Genomic DNA, 19,467 nt, shown 5'->3' with positions numbered 1-19,467 from the left:
CTTCCTCTTGCTGTTTACTTGGACTCCGGCCTGCGGTACTGGTTGGAATTAGCTGTAAAATCAATCAAGAAACAGCATTTGGTAGAGGTTCGTTCAATGGCAAACCCGCCAGGTGCAGTGAAGCTAGCACTCGAGTCCATCTGTCTGCTCCTGGGCGAAAGTACAACTGACTGGAAGCAGATCCGATCGATCATTATGAGGGAAAACTTCATCCCAACCATTGTAAATTTTTCAGCTGATGAAATCAGGTGAATAATGGGGTGTACGCAGCTGCTGGAGGTCAAAAAAAGGAAATTGTTCCACAGATTGGCAATAGGATCAAAATGGGATCAAAATTTTCAAGTTACCTTGAAACGAGAATCAGTGGTGGAAACATAATATTTTGCTGTAGTGTAGATTTGAGTGAACATTAAAAAAACACCCTGCCAATCTTGCAAATAAAGCAAATTTTCTTCCTCAGCTCCCAGCAACTGTTACACACCCTTATCCTTTTGCATGTCCATTTAAAGCCCCTTTCTTTTCACCCCTCTATTAGCTGTGAGCTCTATAAAGAAGCAGCATCTTGTTGAAGTGAGAGCCATGGCCAATCCACCCGCTGCAGTAAAACTCGCTTTAGAATCAATCTGTCTCCTGCTGGGTGAGGAGACAAATGACTGGAAAAAGATCAGACAAGTTATTATCAGAGATAATTTCATCACCAGCATTATCAACTTTAATACTGAAGAATTAAGGTATTATTTTTATTTAAAATCACATTTTTCACGCACTTATTTTTGCAGCTCTTCATTCTATGCATCACGTGGTTCATGTGAATGGCACCTTTTTGCAGCACAATCAGTTTGCGATGCTGACTTCACAGAAAGGCTTTTATTGTTAACGTTGATCTATCTTTTTTCCATCAGTGACGTGATTCGAGAGAAGATGAAGAAGAACTACATGTCCAATCCAAGTTACAACTATGAAATTGTCAACCGAGCATCTTTGGCTTGTGGGCCAATGGTGAAGTGGGCTATTGCACAGGTGAGTAACACATGGTACCAAATGTTTTTAATGGAAAAATAACTTGTTTTGGAACAATGTGCAGCAGGCAAATGATTGGATTGGTTTCAGTTAATGGACAAATGCTTTGCTGCTGTTAACTTGTTCTTCTCTTGTGCCTTCCATGTGCCACTTAGCCAAGTTACCAACTGAGAGAATGGCAGAGTGAAGATTTGAGGATCAGCCTTGACCTTCTCACACCTTAGAAGGCGCACTACCTCTGGGAGTCTAGTTTCTTTTTGTTTCAGATGATTCTCTTGTGTAGCTGCTTTCATGTCCTGTTTTTTTTTTTTGTAGCTCAATTATGCTGATGTGTTGAAGCGAGTGGAGCCTCTGCGCAATGAACTACAGAAACTTGAAGATGACGCAAAGGAGAACCAACAGAAGGCTGATGGAGTGGAGCAAATGATCCGTGACCTGGAGAATAGCATCGCTCGCTACAAAGAGGAGTATGCAGTTTTGATCTCTGAAGCCCAGGCCATTAAGGCTGATTTAGCAGCTGTGGAAGCCAAGGCAAGTGACTGCAAGTGATGTTTTTACTTCAGCGGCCTTTCTCTGTATAAGTAATGATTCGTTCCGAAGTGAGTTCGGAGTTTAAAAAGAGTTCAGGCTGATGGGTTTGATCTCCTAGAGTGAAAGGAGCTCTCAGTGAAGAGCGGCAGTTTTGTGTTGTGGAGTTACATGCACAAGGAACCAAATCAAGATCATAGTCCCCTTGAGTACAACCCATAATACTGAAAAGTCTTCATTGTTTGATTATCATAGGTGAACCGAAGTACAGCACTGCTGAAGAGTTTGTCTGCTGAACGAGACCGCTGGGAAAAGACAAGTGAAACATTTAAGAATCAGATGGCTACGATTGCTGGAGATTGTTTGCTGTCAGCTGCTTTCATGGCGTACGCAGGATACTTTGATCAGCAAATGCGTCAAAATCTGTTCACAACTTGGGCGCATCACCTACAACAAGGAAACATTCTGGTAATTCTATTGTGTTTTGAAACCTTCAGATTGAATCACGGGAAAAACTTTGTATCCAATGTTCAAACTACTGATGTTCACACAGCTTGTATAGCTGCCTACCAACATTGGCAATCTTACGTCTGATATGGAGGACAAGCAGACTACTAAAATATCTAGAACGTACATTACAGGCTGGTAGCAGCTAGTATAATAAGATCATTAAATCTGATGGCAGAATTGCAATGGGAGAATGTACAGCCATCCAGTGTTTGCTTGTTGAGTGTTCCTGAGCTGAATAACTGCTTCTGTCTTGGGGCCAAAATCTAACTAAATTGGCATATTAGATTGCTTCCAGTAATTGCGAATTCTAATGAAGTCATTATACTGTTCTGTACATTCTAACTATTAAACAAGGAAAATGTTGATAACTCCTAGGAATTCACTCATTTGCGACACCCACTTAGTATTTCTGACCTTTTTGTGCTTCAAAAATTGACCTAATGACACACTTGAGGTGACACCTCTTTGATAGTAAAAGTGTTTTGCCATAAGCTAACTGTTGCCTTTTAATTTTTCAGTTCCGTACAGACATTGCAAGAACAGAATACCTTTCTAATGCTGATGAGCGGTTGCGCTGGCAAGCAAATTCTCTACCTGCGGATGATCTGTGCACAGAAAATGCTATCATGCTAAAACGGTTCAATAGGTGGGTTTCTTTGAAGGTTTAATTGCTTGATGTTGCTTTGGGACAGAATAATCGCATCATTAATCAGAAATGGGACATTTAATGGGAAATCATACATGATTTTTCTGTCAATGTGATTCACTTACTGTGTCTGGGTAACAATCTGTGTCGCCACAATGTTAGATCCTGAACCTTGTAAACTTTATATATGTGTAACTTGCATAATTACCAAAGATCTATTTGTTTTATATAGATGTTTAAAAAGCCAATATTGTTGAAGACACATTTTAATCTTCTACCTCCCTCCCTTTTCTCGTGCAGTGACTGTTGATGGGTTTGGGTACATTTATTGCTATTGTTAACAAGGGGCTATTCCCATTTAAGGTCACACAGAACGTGCCAGCAGGTGTTCCGTTGTGGCGTATTGCATCCAAATCCAACCCTATGATTACACAGCACAGACCCTGGGTCAGCACAGACCCTGGATCAAATCTGTGTCCTTCATGTTCTGTGTCTGTCCCACATTTTAATCCCCTCGGGTGCTCAACCATTTTCTCAACATTCAAGAGCCATATATTTGTAAGTTAGTTGTCTTACTGTTGATTTTTAATGTTGCATTTGCACTTCACTAAAATAGAATCTCTTTACAATAAAGGTACCCATTGATTATTGACCCATCTGGACAGGCCACTGAGTTCATCTTAAATGAGTACAAGGAGCGTAAGATTACCCGGACCAGCTTCTTGGACGATGCTTTCAGAAAGAACTTGGAGAGCGCGCTGCGATTTGGTAACCCACTACTTGTCCAGGTCTGTATTTTTATAGTAAAGCTGCTTTGTGAAAACATATTTATACCTTTTTGAATGCAGTACTTATTTTGCCCATGTATTTAATTTAATGTAGGATGTTGAAAGTTATGATCCGATCCTGAATCCTGTGCTGAACCGTGAGGTTCGCAGGACTGGGGGTAGAGTGCTCATCACTCTTGGCGATCAAGATATCGACTTGTCACCATCATTTGTCATTTTCCTCTCCACCAGAGATCCAACTGTAAGTAACTGAAGTTCATTTAGTTCTTTCTCCGGTGATATTCTTTTAGTTTCTAAATGATTTTTAAAAGCTTCAAATTTCGTAACCTACAACCTCCAATATAATATTGTTTGAAGTTTCTTTTAAAGTAAAGTCCTGATTAATTATCTGCAAGATGTATACTTGTTGTGATGTGTTGTTTTTTAAGTGAAATACTTACCAGTTTATATATTATTTTGCAGGTTGAATTCCCACCAGATCTTTGCTCCCGTGTTACATTTGTCAACTTCACAGTAACTCGGAGCAGTTTGCAGAGCCAGTGTTTGAATGAGGTGCTGAAGGCGGAGAGACCAGATGTGGATGAGAAGCGCTCAGACCTGTTGAAACTGCAAGGTAGGCTTTCAGTGACGACAACTTAATTATCTTTTAATTGGAGCTACAGTTTTTCTAATCTGACTTTTAGTTTAATAAGCTCTTAATATTTGTGCGAAACTGACAATGGACATGGGATTGCTCCTATTATTGTATAAATTGAACCTTCCTCCAGATTTTTGTGACCCTTAAATCTATGGGTGGTTACCCGAGAGTTTCAATATTTGACCCTTTTCTAACAGGTGAATTCCAGGTCCGTTTACGCCAGTTGGAGAAGTCATTGCTTCAAGCATTGAACGAGGTTAAAGGCCGGATCTTGGATGATGATACCATCATCACGACCCTGGAAAATCTGAAGAGGGAAGCCGCGGAGGTCACCAGGAAGGTTGAAGAAACGGATATTGTTATGGCAGAGGTAGAAGCTGTATCACAACAGTACTTGCCACTCTCTACAGCTTGCAGCAGCATCTATTTCACTATGGAGGCTCTAAACCAGGTATAGTAACATTTACATCTGTACCATCTAAACCCAAGAAAATCTTTGTACAGACTAACATTTTATAGATCCGATTTGTTTTGATTGAAGTAAATCTCAAGTTATATTTTTGCAGTAGCAACAGTTATAACTAAGTGGGTCTTGCGTGATTTAAAATACCTTGTGGTAAATGATGGAAATCTGACAATCTTTGTCAGAAAATGAGATGCTTTTATTATGAGCGAACAATCTGAACTAGTTGCTGATCTCTCTTCTTGAATAGATCCATTTCCTGTACCAGTATTCACTTCAGTTCTTCCTGGACATTTATCACACTGTTCTGTATGAGAATCCAAACTTGAAAGGAGTTACAGACCATACACAACGCCTGTCTATTGTCACTAAAGATCTATTTCAGGTATCTATGAAAAACAATCACAAAGATGTAATTGTGGAACATTGAGGAAAGTTGGAAAAGCTGTTTTAATTACGTGCAATGACATTGTCCTCTGTCAACAGGTTGCATTTAACAGAGTGGCACGTGGCATGTTACACAGTGATCATATCACCATTGCAATGCTATTGGCTAAGATCCGCCTGAAAGGTGTTACTAGGTAAAGATTTATATATTATTTATCATATAAGATTTCTGCTTATATAAGATATATATATATCATATAAGATTTCTGCTCTTTTAATTAGCTAGCTTCTTTTCAAGACCTGCTTGTGTCATTTTGTACCCACCTAATGTCAAAATACCTCTCTGAAATTGGAATAGCTGATCAAGACCTGTTTTTAAAGGCAACTAGATAGTTCAATATGTTGTGCTTCATTTGGCACAATATTTGTAGTCTTCCATCAATAGGTTTTTAATGAGTTGCTATTGATAGACTTATTACCTTTTTAGGTCTATTTTTGAACTGATCACCTATTTTTCACAGCTCTAAGACCTCAACTGAAAGGCTATTGATGAATGCACATTCAAATCTGTTTCAGTGAACCATCGTATGACTCCGAGTTCCAGCACTTCCTCCGAGGCAAAGAGATTGTGCTGAATGGTTCATTGTCAAAGGTACAGTGTCTCACTACAGAACAAATAGAGAGCATGGAGAGGCTCAGCCGCTTATCTGCCTTTGCAGACATCATTTCCAAAGTCCAGATGGATAATGTAAGTAACATTTTAGAATTTTAGACTTTATATTTTTCAATGCACCTGTCTTGGATCAGTAAAGTTCTCCCTTCAGAAAATAAGGGTGCTTAGAAGCACTTATGGATCAATAAGTGCTGAAGTTTATCCCTATTGATCCATAAGTATGAGCGAGTAGTAAATGTATGGAACAGGCTCCGTTGGAAGAAGAAAGTGTCGACTCAATCAAGAGCAAATTAGATTTCTGTTAGGAAATAATATCTCGGGATACAATGTATAGTTTGGGATCCAACATGTCACGAGACTGCCAGGATGGTGGAAGACAAACTGGATGTACCTTGGTCTTCTTTTGCCTCGCAAATTCTTATGTTCCTAAGTTGTCAAGATTCCCATTTCAAAACTGCTGACTTCATTTTCCCTTCTTAAGGAAAAGCTTACTTGTGTGTCCTTTGCATTCCTAGAGTTTCACCCCTGTCTCTAACTTGCTCTTTCTTTTCAAGACCTGCTTGTGTCATTTTGTACCCACCTAATGTCAAAATACCTCTCTGAAATTGGAATAGCTGATCAAGACCTGTTTTTAAGTGATTCTGACATTTTTGGCTCATTTGAAACATTTTTTATGCAGCAATTTAACATCTGGCTGGAGAGCAGTTCACCTGAACAGACTGTACCTTATCTGTGGATTGAAGAAAACCCTTTCAGTAAGTAAATAAAATGTAATCTATAAATTTGACAATATTGAGAAAAAGGCATTCATTGCAACCTAAATATCCAACGGTGCTCTTGGCAAGTATCAGTCTGCTTAACATTAACTTGCTCTGCCTCACCATCGGTGGACAAACTGTTAGTTTTTTTGCCCACTTTCTAGAAATCCATCCCAGAATCTCCACTTGCCCCTTCCCTCTTCACCGTTAAAACCTATTTTCAGGACTTATCTCTTCGACCATGTATATGGCCACTTTCATCCCCAAACTCTCACCTCACTCCCCACCAGCTCAGGCTCCCAAATATATCATTGTAAATTATTATTATTGTTGTGATCTAAGTATGAGTTTTCTTTTTTTCAGCTCCAATTGGACAATCAATGCATCGACTGCTTATGATCCAGGCTTTCCGACCAGATCGCCTCCTGGCAATGGCTCACACCTTTGTAGTTGCTGTTTTGGGAGATACTTTCATGTCAACTATTGAGCAGCCATTAGACTTGTCAGCTATTGTTGATAATGAGGTATGGCTGAAAAACATTGTACAATGTTTGTTAATAGTGGAAAACTGCTATTCTAATTTGGGTATAAATCTATATTTTGAGCTTTCTGTTCACCAAAGTAGCTTAGTTAGAGCTGCCACCTGTTTTGGGGTATTATTTCAATCTCATTAGTGTATTCTGCTTCAAAAATAGTATCAAATGTTGCATAGTTTTCGTTTGTTTCTTTATATAGTCAAACGGTTTTCATGCCTCAAGACTTGTTATCCTGCACCATAGTCTTTCTCTTAATCTGAGTAAATCGTGCTTAGATCATGTCAATGCCAATTTTAACTGACAGGTGAAAAGATGGTATACAGCTGTGTCTAAAAGGCATTCCGTCCTCATACTGCGACTAGTGATATTTTTGTATTGTGTCGATCTGGAAGGAGGTTTTTTTTGTAGCTTTCTGTTTAAGTTGGGTTCACTGATTGTTTTCAGGTGAAACCAAACACTCCCGTTCTGATGTGCTCCGTGTCTGGTTACGATGCCAGTAGTCATGGAGAGGACCTTGCAGCTGAACAAAACACACAGATTTCATCTATTGCCATTGGTAAGAATTCTCTCGGTAGATCCTATATGCTGATCGTGTCTTCGGACCTTTTGATGCAGTTTGCCATTTTACCTATAATTTGTTTGAATATGTTTTAGGTTCAGCCGAGGGGTTCAATCAAGCAGAAAAGGCCATCAACACAGCCGTCAAATCTGGCAGGTAAGCATGGAGCTTATATATTTTATCTTGAAATTAATTTACTTAACAAAAAAGGAAAATGACAGTATGCTGGACTTTGCCGCTGTCTGTGCAGGTGACTCTCTTTGCCAATGTTATTCTCTCACCAATTTTAACTGTAATAGGTGGGTGATGCTGAAGAATGTACACCTTGCTCCGGGTTGGCTCATGCAACTGGAGAAGAAACTGCATTCCTTGCAACCTCATGCCAGCTTCCGCCTCTTTCTCACAATGGAGATCAACCCCAAGGTACCCTATCATTTTAGAGTCATTGAGCCTAACTTCTGAGGTTTAAGATTAGAATAAGCTGTAAAAGTATAGATTTTCCTGAGAGATGGCTACGTTATGAAAAGATTTACCCTTTCGGCAAAAGGCTTAAGTTCAAAACTTTGTGAAACCTAAATCTATGTAAGGGTTCAAATCCAGCCTCTTCTTATAATTGGCTTTAGTATTGGCCTGTTTAACTTAATTATAAATTAATTTTTTTTTAATTGATAATGTAATGGCAGCTACTCCAAGCAGCCAGTGGTAAAATAAATTGAATTTCCTATTTTATAGTATTCCAATGAGAGTGTTGACATTTTCTAAAAAGGGTTTATAAAAATATGATTTGTGTATGACAAGTAATGATATGAATAAGATGCCTCTTGGAACTTGAGCTGTGATTTTAAACCTCCACGAGACCATTTATGTCTGGCAAAAAAACAAGATTTTCTCTTTCTGAATTTTGACTAACCGACAACTAATTCTTGCAGATTCCAGTGAACTTGTTACGTGCTGGTCGTATCTTTGTATTTGAACCTCCTCCTGGTGTGAAGGCCAACATGCTGAGGACCTTCAGTAGTATCCCTGTTGCCAGGATGTGCAAAGTAAGGGAAAAAAAGTTTAATATACATTGGGTGGCATCTCTTATCAGGACACGTGTCCTGCGAATTTGCTTTGAGTAATTGCTTGGAGAAATTGTACTGGGTATCAGTGGATTGTGGTGGGAAAAGGAAGAAAGATAAGCAGGGTCTCCTTGTTGCTGAGCTGGCTCCAAGGTGACGTGTTTGGCAACGGAATATCTTAAACAAGTCAGATATGGCTGTCCCGGTTATCCAGTTCCTAAGCCAGCCTCGGAGAAGGCATTCTTCCCACTCAGCTCCTATTAAATCTGCAAGCCAAAGCCTTAACGGATAGTGGTCCTAGCTGGACAAGTAGCGGGAAGCTTGCCAGACAGAGCTCTCAATGTCAAGGACTTAAATCTTAGCTGGCTAAACTCAAGCACTATCCCAACACACACCTAGCTTCCCTTTGCGCCTTGGCTCTGGCCAGCCAGCACTAAAGCTCTTTGGTCTGGATATGCTTTAAGCACGGGTTTTCACACTCTGCAGACACTTGGCTGACTAAAAAAAATGTCATGTATCTTTTTAAACTTTCTTATAGGTGGTTGACTTTGGGAATGAAGTGTAATTTTAAATACAATCTTAAATGAGAAGTTCTTGTCTTGTATCACCAATCAAAAATTAAAACTTATGTTTATTAATCAATTCTAAGGCTCCAAATGAGCGTGCACGTCTATACTTCCTCCTGGGCTGGTTCCATGCGATTATACAAGAACGTCTGCGATATGCTCCTTTGGGATGGTCCAAGAAGTATGAGTTTGGAGAATCAGATTTGAGATCTGCGTGTGATACTGTGGACACCTGGCTGGATGACACAGCAAAGGCAAGTTCTCCTATTAGAAGTAAACTAATTCCAGGGAAGCAAGTACCTAGAGAAATAATACTTTAAACTAAAATGTATAATTGAGTTTTTATGGGTTCAAGTCTAACTAGAACGGAGAGGGAGATAAGGAAATGAAATGGTCTGTTCATATGAAGCTAAACCTCTGAATGGGTCAAGCGGATAGAGCAGTTCTGTGAATAATTGAAAAGGATGATGGTCAAGATAAGATTTGATTTATATACCTATTTTGAAATTTTAGGAAATATACTTCACATTTTTAAAGCTCTCACGCTTATGACTGCTCTCTTACCATCTATAAAATGTGCAAAGTTTATAGTTTAAGCACTATTTTGTATTTATGCAAAGCAAAGTACGTTTTGAATCCAGTCCTTAATGAGTTGTACAAATTTGAACGATGCAACAAAGGAACAATTTTATTCCATTCAATTTTTCCCAAATTAAAGTCACTTGTAATCCTGTCAGATTTAACACGTGTTACATAGGATATTCCTCGGGATCTAGTTTCGGGAGGCAACTCCTTGCCATCATTTGACACACGGCAAAAGTAAATGGTTTCCACTTCCCTGATCAATTATTATTAAGCCTTTGTTGGTAAATGTTACCGATAAAGTAGGAATTATACATCTTAAAATATTGAAGGTCATTATCTCAGAGAAAACACTTCCTTTCGATTTAGTGCCTCCTCACTTCAAATCGTATTCTGTAGTTTCATGATTCTAATTGATTGATGACATTGAATGACTTGTACTGTGCAGGGACGCCAGAACATATCTCCTGATAAGATTCCTTGGGCTGCTCTTAAGACACTGATGGCACAATCAATTTACGGAGGACGTGTTGACAATGAGTTTGACCAGCGGTTGCTGAACTCTTTCTTGGAGCGTCTCTTCACAACTGCTAGCTTTGACAGTGAATTCAGGCTGGCCTGCAAAGTCGATGGACACAAAGATATTCTAATGCCAGATGGCATCAGGTAAAAAAAGAAACTTTTCCTCCAGCTAGGTTTAAAGAGACGACATATAATTAAGCTTTATTAACAAAACGCTGATTTGTTTGCAGGCGCGAGGAGTTCATTCAGTGGGTTGAAATGCTACCTGATGCGCAGACTCCATCTTGGCTGGGCTTGCCAAACAATGCAGAGAAAGTGCTGCTAACCACACAGGGTAGGTATAAGCTTCCCAAGCGATGGAGCTGCTAACGTTTCTAATTCTAATTTATATTTTGAAGATTTTGAAAATGTAAGAATTATATAATTTGGTGTGGGTGGTTAATATATAACACCTTGCATTTACATAGTGTCCTTCACGAGCAGGTAGCGTCTCGGAACGTTTAATTGACCCTTACTTGTGGTTCAGGCACCGACATGCTCAGCAAAATGCTGAAAATGCAGATGTTGGAGGATGAGGATGACCTGGCTTACGCAGAGACCGAGAAGAAGCAGCGGACAGGTTCCACTTCAGACGGCCGGCCAATCTGGATGCGAACCCTCCATACCACAGCCTGTAACTGGCTCGATGTCATCCCGAAGTCGCTGAACTATCTCAAGCGTACGGTGGAGAACATTAAGGTAAAGAATGTGAAGCTTTTGTAATGTTGCTTCTGCATGGGACAAAGAGAAATGAATAGACTTCGCTCTTTGTGAGTAAAAGATCTTTCACGTGTGGATCTTGCTTGGTGTTCGGCTCTCCTGTGAAGCCCTCCAAGGCTTTATCCTATGCGAAGTTGTTGCGTGAATGACAGTTCTTCTGATTGAAATGGATCTTATAGTGATGCTTCTAAAATTCTACTCTGATGCAATTTCATGTCGATCACAAAACTTCAAGATCTTAATCAAAATGGTCACTATAGAATCTATATTGCCTCAGAATTTTCACTCTTGCCAAAGGCGTAAAATGTCAGCTCTGTTTGGCAATTTGGAAAAGGTGAATGAGTTTTTAAAAAACTTGGATTAGTTTAAATTCAAACTTTTAGAAGGGGTGTATTCTAGGTTCAAGTAGATTCCTTGGTTTTATTGTAGGGTATTATTATAATCCATCAGTTCAGACAATGATCTAACATTAGTTAGATATTAGATTGTAATATTAGTTCACTTAAGTTTTGTTAACACTTATTTTATGATAGGTGGAAGACAGCATTGTAAATGCATGTTAAAGTAGTAAGACCCATTCTTATCTGTCTTTCAGTCACATATAGAAATGGATATTGTAGAAAGTCTGTGGAAAAATGTGAGCATAAGAAATGTTGTCTTTTAGGATCCACTGTTTAGGTTCTTTGAGAGAGAGGTTAAGAGTGGAGCCAAATTGCTTCAGGATATTCGCCAAGACCTAGCTGATGTCGTCCACGTATGTGAGGGCAAGAAGAAACAGACCAACTATCTGAGGACACTCATCAGTGAAATGGTGAAAGGTACAGAACTGGATTGTACAGCCTTGAGAACAAATGTATGTTTTTTTAAAAACAAAGATGGTTATCATTTGGATTTTAGTTAAGCATAATTATGTTGTTGTTGCTGCCAACATGTGAAATGTTTGTACAGGAACATGGTATCAGCAAGTTGTGTTGGATGCTTGCTTGCACTGCAAACTTCATGCTTAACACAGCTGTATTTAAAGTTGTACAGTAGAAAAGTACAATGAGATAGAAGCTGGAGGTAAATCAGTATCATAACTCCCAAGAATCAACAAGTACAGACACTTCTACTTGTTGATTGACAAGTATCGGTAATGCAATAGACTTATTACTCCGACAAGCTCTTCACCTTGACTCTTAAAATTTAGGCTTATGATGTCCCACCCTTAACCATTCTTAATTTTTACATTTTTATTTTCTCTCTGCAAAGGAATCCTGCCTCGTAGCTGGGCCCGCTACACAATTCCTGCTGATATGACTGTGATCCAGTGGGTGGGTGACTTCAGTGACCGTATAAAGCAGTTGCAGCACATCTCTCAGGCAGCAGCCACCGGAGGAGCTAAGGAATTAAAGGTCTGTGTTTTCACAATTCTTTCCAAAACACAACCTTTTCAGATGTCAGCCTCTGGCCATGAAGTGCCTTTTACCAAATGCAGGGAGGATTATAAAATTACCACTGATCTGCTTGATTGCTTTCCATTTTACAATACTGCCAATTTGTGCACAGCATTATCCTACAAACAGTGAGTGAAATTAAAGTAAAATGAAATCTAAATGGAGAAATTTACTTATTAAACTTCTCTCAACACCGATGGTAGAAAGCGGTTACATGTAACTAAGTTTCTTCAAATTCTGTTTTAACGAAAACAGTCAGCTCCAGGGGTAAATTTTATCCTCTTTGATGTTAAGTTACATTTATTTATGGAAGTTCAAGGTTAAACAGCACAATAGAATGGCTTCCTGGATATAGGCTGGATTTGCTTTTGAATTGTTGGGCATGTAAAGGTTTTCCATTTCTGACACTGATTTTATTTTGTTACTTTTACTGTAGAATATCCATGTTTGGATTGGTGGCTTATATGCACCTGAGGCGTATATCACAGCAACACGGCAGTACGTGGCTCAAGCAAACAGTTGGTCACTGGAGGAACTTTGTCTGGAAGTCACTGTTTCAAACAGTCAAACACAGTTACTTGATGCTTGCAGTTTCGGGATAACTGGTTAGTGAACAAAATCCTGCTTGTTTGGTATTGTAGATGTATTGACAGCATAGAATTTGATGCACATCAAAGTTAGTCATGCTGGGTGTCAGCATCAAGTAGTCAGATTAGGTACAGAACAATTTAAATGCAGGGCGAAGCTCCTACTGATCACCTCTTCCCCGTCCAACAAATACTACAGCAACTGGGACCCCAACCACTTTCCACATCAGTTATCCTTTGGTTAATATGGGAAATATTAAAGGGGTTTGAACTTCAGTTGGTTCCCAAAATAGATGCTTGCTTGTAACTTTATTCAAAACATTGTACAGAAGTTGTGTGTTCTGTGCCATGGACCAATGATGTACGCTCATAATTGTCTTAAGTGGTGAGTTCCTAACCCAAGTCATGCTGCTGTAGGATAACAATTCCCCAGAAGGAACAACGTAAGAGAGCAAGGGCACACTTTCTGGCAGCCTGGTTCAAGGTATAATTGGAAGATAGCTTCCAAATCAGTTGGGAACAGTATGAGGAAAATTGCTTTTATTAAAACCAATATCTTACCCTTTGTTTTAGGTCTGGGGCTTCAGGGTGCCACATGCAACAACAATAAACTGTCCTTGTCCAATTTAATCTCTACCGAATTGCCTCTTACACAACTAAGTTGGGTTAAAGAGACCTATGCTGAAAAGAAAGCTAACGTGGTAAGTGAAAGACGAGATGCATTTCACTAAAATTTACTGGTGATGCTATTATTGCAATTTACATCAAAGAATTCTAGCCAGCTGCTGGTGAGATACTGATTACAAATAACTGTTCAAGTTAAATATTCCAAATGTGAACAGCTAAGATTGATCTATGAAAACCCTTGCATATTTAATGTATTTGGGAAGACTGTTGTACAACTGTCAAATACAACTGTATTTGTTATAAACCTGATTTGGAGTTAACTGACTGATGTGCATGTTCTTTTATTTTCAGGTGACGCTTCCTGTGTATCTGAACTTCACCCGGGCTGACCTAATCTTCACTGTTGACTTTGAAATCGCTACCAAGGAAGATTCTCGCAGCTTCTATGAACGCGGTGTTGCAGTCTTGTGCACAGAATGAATATAAACTTATTGCTGTTCGGAAACATGTCATAAATTTAGCAGATAATTGTATTGCATGTGCTAATCTTTAGAAGTAACTGAGTAGTTGTATCCCTTTCAACATAATGAGCGATTCCAGAAAGATTTTGTAAAAGTGATTAGATGGTATGAGAAGAGATGGTTTGAGATTGAGGAGCTAATGTGTTGTGTGTAAAGATGGCTGATGGATTTGGTGGAGTTTGTGATAGAGTTGGAAGATGTTCTGTAGTAGATGGTTTTACGGTGACTATAAAATGATACATCATGATTGTGGAGTCTGAAAATGCATTTCTGGAATTAAATTTCCAACAGGACTTGGAAATATTAACCCATTGTGACATTTCATGAGTGTTTTTCTGGCAACAAGGTATATAAGGCAAATGTTGCATGCTCTGGTGTGAGGTGCTTAACCTTCTTTGTCTCAGCTGTTCTGTGGACTTCTGTGCCCAACATTGGTCATGCTTTTTTCCCTTGTGCTTATGGCTAGATGTAATCCAGATTTGTGTATGAGCTACTTGAACTCTACAATTACAGAACATCATTTTTAAAAGTAACCAAGGAAATTAGGTCAAATTTAAATCTTACTGTAAGGCAAAATTCACCCAACTTTTGTGGTTGTGTAAGTTCCAATCATCACAACAGAGAGACCGTAACATACAGTGCATTTGTGTAAATGTGATCATATTCCCAAAGAAAGATATGTACATGATTCACTGTTGAAGTTACTTCCTGCTACATTTCTCCCCCCACCCCATTCATAGAATGTCTATTCTGAAAGCTGTTGCAGTTGGTTTAACTTGTTCTTCCAGATAAGCATCTCATGCAGGGATCTAAGGAAGTAACCATCTCCCTAAATTAGAGTTGGATCCAAGCCTTAAGAAGTAGATAACCTTAATCTTTTATAATGACCCCCTTAACCTTATGATTATGAGCAGAGAACTAGAATGTGTGCAACTCTTTAATCCCTTTCCATCTAATTTTTGCAATGGTTAAGTCATTCAGCAGGTACTTAGTGCTGTGAAATCCGTGTAGATATTTTCTGCAGAAAATACAATTTCAGCTCATTGCATGACAAGTATAAAGTAACTGACCCACCATTGACAAGCCTGTTGCTTTCATCAAAACAACCCAAAATGAATCTGGGATATAATTCCTCTTATGTAAAACAATGAAGATATAAATCAAAGGGGTAAATCTCAGTGCATTTTTATTTGAGCTTGTAAAGAAACTGCAAACAAGCATTCTTGGCCTCAAGACATACACAGTAATTGATATTTCACTTGGCCTTTCTAACCATTACAAGATGTGTGAAATTATCCAGTTTACGCAGTCAAATCAAGCACAGTAGCACAAAAACTTCATTCCACCAGGCAGTGAACATTCTATTTTACCTTTGGATAGCAATTAATCATTGCTACAGTTTCATTTGTACAGATCAATTCATCACTGCAAAAAATAACCTTTTAATCCCACCACTTCTTTTTACGCATCTTTTCGTTACCTGCATCCATCATAGAGTTCCCTAGCTTTCTTTTTGACGACAACTTTTCTTTAACGATTCCACTAGGAGGCTTTAAGACTGACATTGAGCATTGGTGGTGAAAGTCTCGATGCCTGGGTTCATCATCCCCATGGTTTCCTGGAGTGAGCATGTTCAGAATGGCAAGTTCGCCAATACCTGTATTTACTGGAGGGAACACAGTAAGAACCCCAAAACTTGGGGACAACCCTTGCTCTCCACATTTTGTATCTGGCACAAGTCCATCAGTTTCCAATTGCTCGTGCTCTTGTTTTGATTGAACAGCAGATTCACTGCCAGATTGCATTGACTCATCAGGTGTAAGCACAGGTTCTGTTACTGTGGTATCCAGTTGTATAGAAGTGCACACAGATTCAACATTCATCACTACTGATGCTTCTTGAAATTCTCTCAACTTTTCTTCATCAGTTGCTACAAGAGAATGGGATTGGTGTCCTGGCTCATCAATGTAGATATCTTCTGGGTGGTTTATAGTGCTGTCAGATTGACTGGAGGTATTTTCAGAGTCTCCATCGTAAGGATCCAAATGCTAAGATTTCAAAAAAAAAAGTTCCAAAGTATTTTCAAAAGTTCAAGAAAGGTTCTCCAGAAAGTTTTCAACATCATGGCTTCTGTTAATACGGTAAATTCCTGCTATCACTCCCAAGGGAAAAGGGCTCAGGGACAAGCTAGGCATATGTATCAATAAATGCAGCTGCGATATTCACGGTGTGATAATAATAAGCGCATTTGGTATAGCGCTTTTCACATCTTCTCGACGTCTCAAAGTGCTTCACAGAATAGACTGTAAAGTGAATTGACCGTATATTTGTGATGACTTAAGTGGTAGTGACAAGTTAAGACAGGGTTCAGTTATCAGGAGTTTACATCTGTCTCACATTCAATAGCTCGCTTTTGCATAACAGCACAAAGAACTTAATGAGGAAAGTTTTTTCCAACAAAGTTATAGCTGAAATGTTACCTCGGAGGAGAGGGTGATAGAAAAGGGATCTGAAACCAAATCTCATTGCACTCGCTAATTGTGCACATATCCTCAAGCATTTATGAATGTTCAGTAGTGCCATTTTACACTAGAGCACAGTACACCAAACCGATGCCAACTTCATTTCCACTTACATACAGCATTATATACTTACTTTTGTTACATCAGGTTTCTTTGCAGAGCCAAGAATTGGGTTCATCAAAGCCTGTAGTGGGCAAATAAACTTAATCAGACATTAGACAAACTTTTAGCATTTTCTAGGGAAAGGGAAAAGAATTACCTCAATATAAGTATCGGATTCAGATTCTGTACTTGATTCTACCCTACATTTTTCCTTGAGAGAGAAAAAAATACACATTATTCTTTCCTCCTTATACCCATACTAAAATATTTGGGCAATTGTTTCAATAACAGTTCCAGATTACCTTGTACTTGTATGCCAATAATTCCATACCATCTGGAATTCTCTCCGTGCTTATTCTAAATGGTTCTGAAAGAAAAACTGCTACTGTTAGAAGTTGTTGCAATATAAATTATTTCAGGCATTTATACACACACTGTTGGTGACTGCAATGGGCACATACATGTGTTAATCATGACATCCCACGATGAATGCTCCAGAATGCTAAACTCATTTCTATATATTTTTTAAGAAAACTGGGGAAAGAGAAGCACTTTGGCTATCAAAAAATGTCCTTTTTGAAAATGATATTACTTCCATTAAGGTTTATGAACTGCAAAAAGGAAAGAAAATAGTCCTATCCTGATCTGATACGATTATTATTATCTGCAAATTTGTGAACCAGAGAACGTAAGCGTCGAGGATAACTGGTCCTGATCATCACATAATAAACCGGGAATGTTTGGTCGGTTACTAACGTGGATAATTAAATTGAATTCTCTGAATAACCCCTTTTGAATCTCGTTCACACAGGAGGTTCAACTCAAGTGATTGATTTCTAATTGCCTGCATTGGCCGAGAGGCTCCTGCGTAAAGTGCGCGCAATATTATTCCAATTCGCTAATTAAAAAAGTGCAGCAATCAATGTCTGAGTGAGACGGAGCCTTTAACGAAAGCCTTTGACTTTAACCTGCCCCGAATTTTTTTTATAAAAAGATTAAAAGTAAGAGTTTGGGGAGATATTAAAAAGCCCAACTGCATCCCAACACATTCGGCTCCAACGATCATATCTGTACCACTACTCAGATAATTAGCAAACTAACACATGTTTTCGTTTGTGCTTCTTAAATACCAATGACCAAACCCTTTACCTTGAGCAGGATATCGAATTCGTCTCTTTTTCTTTCTGACTGACATACCCCCACGACCTACCCAACCCACCTGAAAACAAAAACCACACCGTTTCTCTCCTCGAAACACTTAAAACCTTAGGCAAACTCCACCCAGTTTTACTCTTAACACGTTCTTCAACAGGTCCCCAGTAAAGTAAGCCCCGGAATTCCATCCACTCCAGGATTTTTCAGACTGACTTTTATCTGCCAATGATGGGGAAAGCCACAGGTGCAAAGAGAGAGAGAGAGAAAAAAAAGCACAGCCCTGGGAGCTTCAGCTAACAGGTAAGTGATATTAATCCAACATTAATGATTTAAAAGTCCTCAGTAGTGAGCTCGCAGTTGGAGGCACTGCTTGTTTTCACTGCTTTAATCAGTAGATTCAGCAATAACAATCTCCTATGTTGCAGTTTCTTAAACCACCCAGTTAATAAAGTCCCTTTTTTTGTGACTTACAAATGACACAAACTGCTTTACTCTTTTGTAAATTTACTTTGGTTGCTTTTGAAAAAAAAAATTAAAGAAGCGGGTTTCAAGGGAGATCGACAATAAGACAACAAGGTGCGGATGGTTTTACTGCCTCGTCATGTCTTAACCTCAGCAGCACACGCAACTAGGAGTTCTCAGGCGGTGTAAATACACGACAGCACGAGTCTAGTAACACGAGCAATAACTGCTTAGCAGTTACCTGTATATTTGAGAACTGTCCAGCAATTTAGGAAAACAAACGAGTGATTCAATAATAAGGTGTTGAATATCCAACAAGCAAATGAGATTCCACCATGTAGCAAGAGGACCTCTGGTGGCCACTCTGCCTATAGAGTGGTACAGGTTCTATGGACAGTTTTAACTACATCTTGTAACTTGGCACGATGCAGTGATTTGCTCATTACCTTTATTGTAGATACTTACTGAGTTCATCATTTTTCTAAAAAAAAAGCCCCAGTGACCTCCCTGTATGTGAGGACATACAATGTATAAAACAGCAATTCATGTTCTCGTAAATTAATCAAATCAAGAAAACAAAAACCTTCGGAAGTATTCCAGCTAAAAGTTAAAACACTTGTTTAAACCTCTGTCTGTCTACAGAATGTTGCCTTTATAATTGTAATATGCAAGTATTTTGAAAACAGGGATTCAGCTGAACATATGGCAAACAGTAAAATTGTCTGTCTTGACATCAAGTCCTAGACAAGAGCAAACTTTTTCCAGCCCAATGTTGACAAGACAGAGCCACCTCCTCACCTCAGCCTCTGACACGATCAGCAGTCACTCTTCATTTCACCATTCCGAAACCTCGGTGTCCTTTTCGACCCTCAGCTATCCTTCAAACCTCACATTCCTGCTGTGACCCATTCCGCCTTTCCACGCCTCTGCAACATTGCTGCCTGGGACACTCACTGCAGTCTGCCAAAGCCGATTCAGGGCTTCACTGACTTACCATTTCTCAAAAAATTGAGTACAAAATCCTTGCTCTTACCTTCAAGGCCCTCCAGTCCTCCGAAAC

The 19,467-nt window shown here is 39.1% G+C and overlaps 2 protein-coding genes across 3 annotated transcripts in view; one reads left to right on the top strand and one right to left on the bottom strand.

The window, feature by feature from the left end:
* Window positions 1-14,478, top strand: part of dync1h1 (dynein, cytoplasmic 1, heavy chain 1) — a 41,021-nt gene extending 26,543 nt beyond the window's left edge. Inside the window, exons 52-78 of the mRNA XM_042338242.1 lie at window positions 53-248; window positions 903-1,020; window positions 1,336-1,551; window positions 1,804-2,016; window positions 2,577-2,704; window positions 3,339-3,492; window positions 3,587-3,733; window positions 3,955-4,105; window positions 4,327-4,580; window positions 4,843-4,977; window positions 5,079-5,173; window positions 5,556-5,727; window positions 6,332-6,407; window positions 6,774-6,934; window positions 7,391-7,502; window positions 7,601-7,661; window positions 7,805-7,928; window positions 8,435-8,548; window positions 9,216-9,386; window positions 10,163-10,380; window positions 10,467-10,570; window positions 10,763-10,974; window positions 11,660-11,813; window positions 12,247-12,389; window positions 12,868-13,036; window positions 13,592-13,719; window positions 13,997-14,478. Of these exons, the coding sequence (XP_042194176.1) occupies window positions 53-248; window positions 903-1,020; window positions 1,336-1,551; window positions 1,804-2,016; window positions 2,577-2,704; window positions 3,339-3,492; window positions 3,587-3,733; window positions 3,955-4,105; window positions 4,327-4,580; window positions 4,843-4,977; window positions 5,079-5,173; window positions 5,556-5,727; window positions 6,332-6,407; window positions 6,774-6,934; window positions 7,391-7,502; window positions 7,601-7,661; window positions 7,805-7,928; window positions 8,435-8,548; window positions 9,216-9,386; window positions 10,163-10,380; window positions 10,467-10,570; window positions 10,763-10,974; window positions 11,660-11,813; window positions 12,247-12,389; window positions 12,868-13,036; window positions 13,592-13,719; window positions 13,997-14,125 (4,055 nt within the window). The 3' untranslated portion in view covers window positions 14,126-14,478. The remainder of the gene's footprint in view (window positions 1-52; window positions 249-902; window positions 1,021-1,335; window positions 1,552-1,803; window positions 2,017-2,576; window positions 2,705-3,338; window positions 3,493-3,586; window positions 3,734-3,954; window positions 4,106-4,326; window positions 4,581-4,842; window positions 4,978-5,078; window positions 5,174-5,555; window positions 5,728-6,331; window positions 6,408-6,773; window positions 6,935-7,390; window positions 7,503-7,600; window positions 7,662-7,804; window positions 7,929-8,434; window positions 8,549-9,215; window positions 9,387-10,162; window positions 10,381-10,466; window positions 10,571-10,762; window positions 10,975-11,659; window positions 11,814-12,246; window positions 12,390-12,867; window positions 13,037-13,591; window positions 13,720-13,996) is intronic.
* Window positions 14,479-15,309: 831 nt separating this feature from the next.
* On the bottom strand, window positions 15,310-17,326 carry LOC103175343. 2 transcript variants are annotated; one of them, XM_042338241.1, is made up of 3 exons: window positions 17,093-17,326; window positions 16,822-17,001; window positions 15,310-16,214 (listed from the first exon to the last, which is right to left on the bottom strand). In XM_042338241.1, the coding sequence occupies exons 2-3, from the start codon at window positions 16,864-16,866 to the stop codon at window positions 15,609-15,611; spliced, it is 651 nt and encodes a 216-aa protein (XP_042194175.1). In that variant the 5' UTR covers window positions 16,867-17,001; window positions 17,093-17,326; the 3' UTR covers window positions 15,310-15,608. The 2 variants fall into 2 exon arrangements, with proteins under 2 accessions (XP_042194175.1, XP_042194174.1); XM_042338240.1 differs by having other exon boundaries at window positions 16,822-17,326.
* Between the last annotated feature and the right edge of the window lie 2,141 nt (window positions 17,327-19,467).

Source organism: Callorhinchus milii, unplaced genomic scaffold, assembly GCF_018977255.1.
Source record: "Callorhinchus milii isolate IMCB2004 unplaced genomic scaffold, IMCB_Cmil_1.0 Scaffold9, whole genome shotgun sequence".
In the NCBI taxonomy this organism is placed as follows: domain Eukaryota; kingdom Metazoa; phylum Chordata; class Chondrichthyes; order Chimaeriformes; family Callorhinchidae; genus Callorhinchus; species Callorhinchus milii.
The sequence above is the reverse complement of the archived record's forward strand: the minus strand, read 5'-3'. Positions and strand labels throughout refer to the sequence as shown.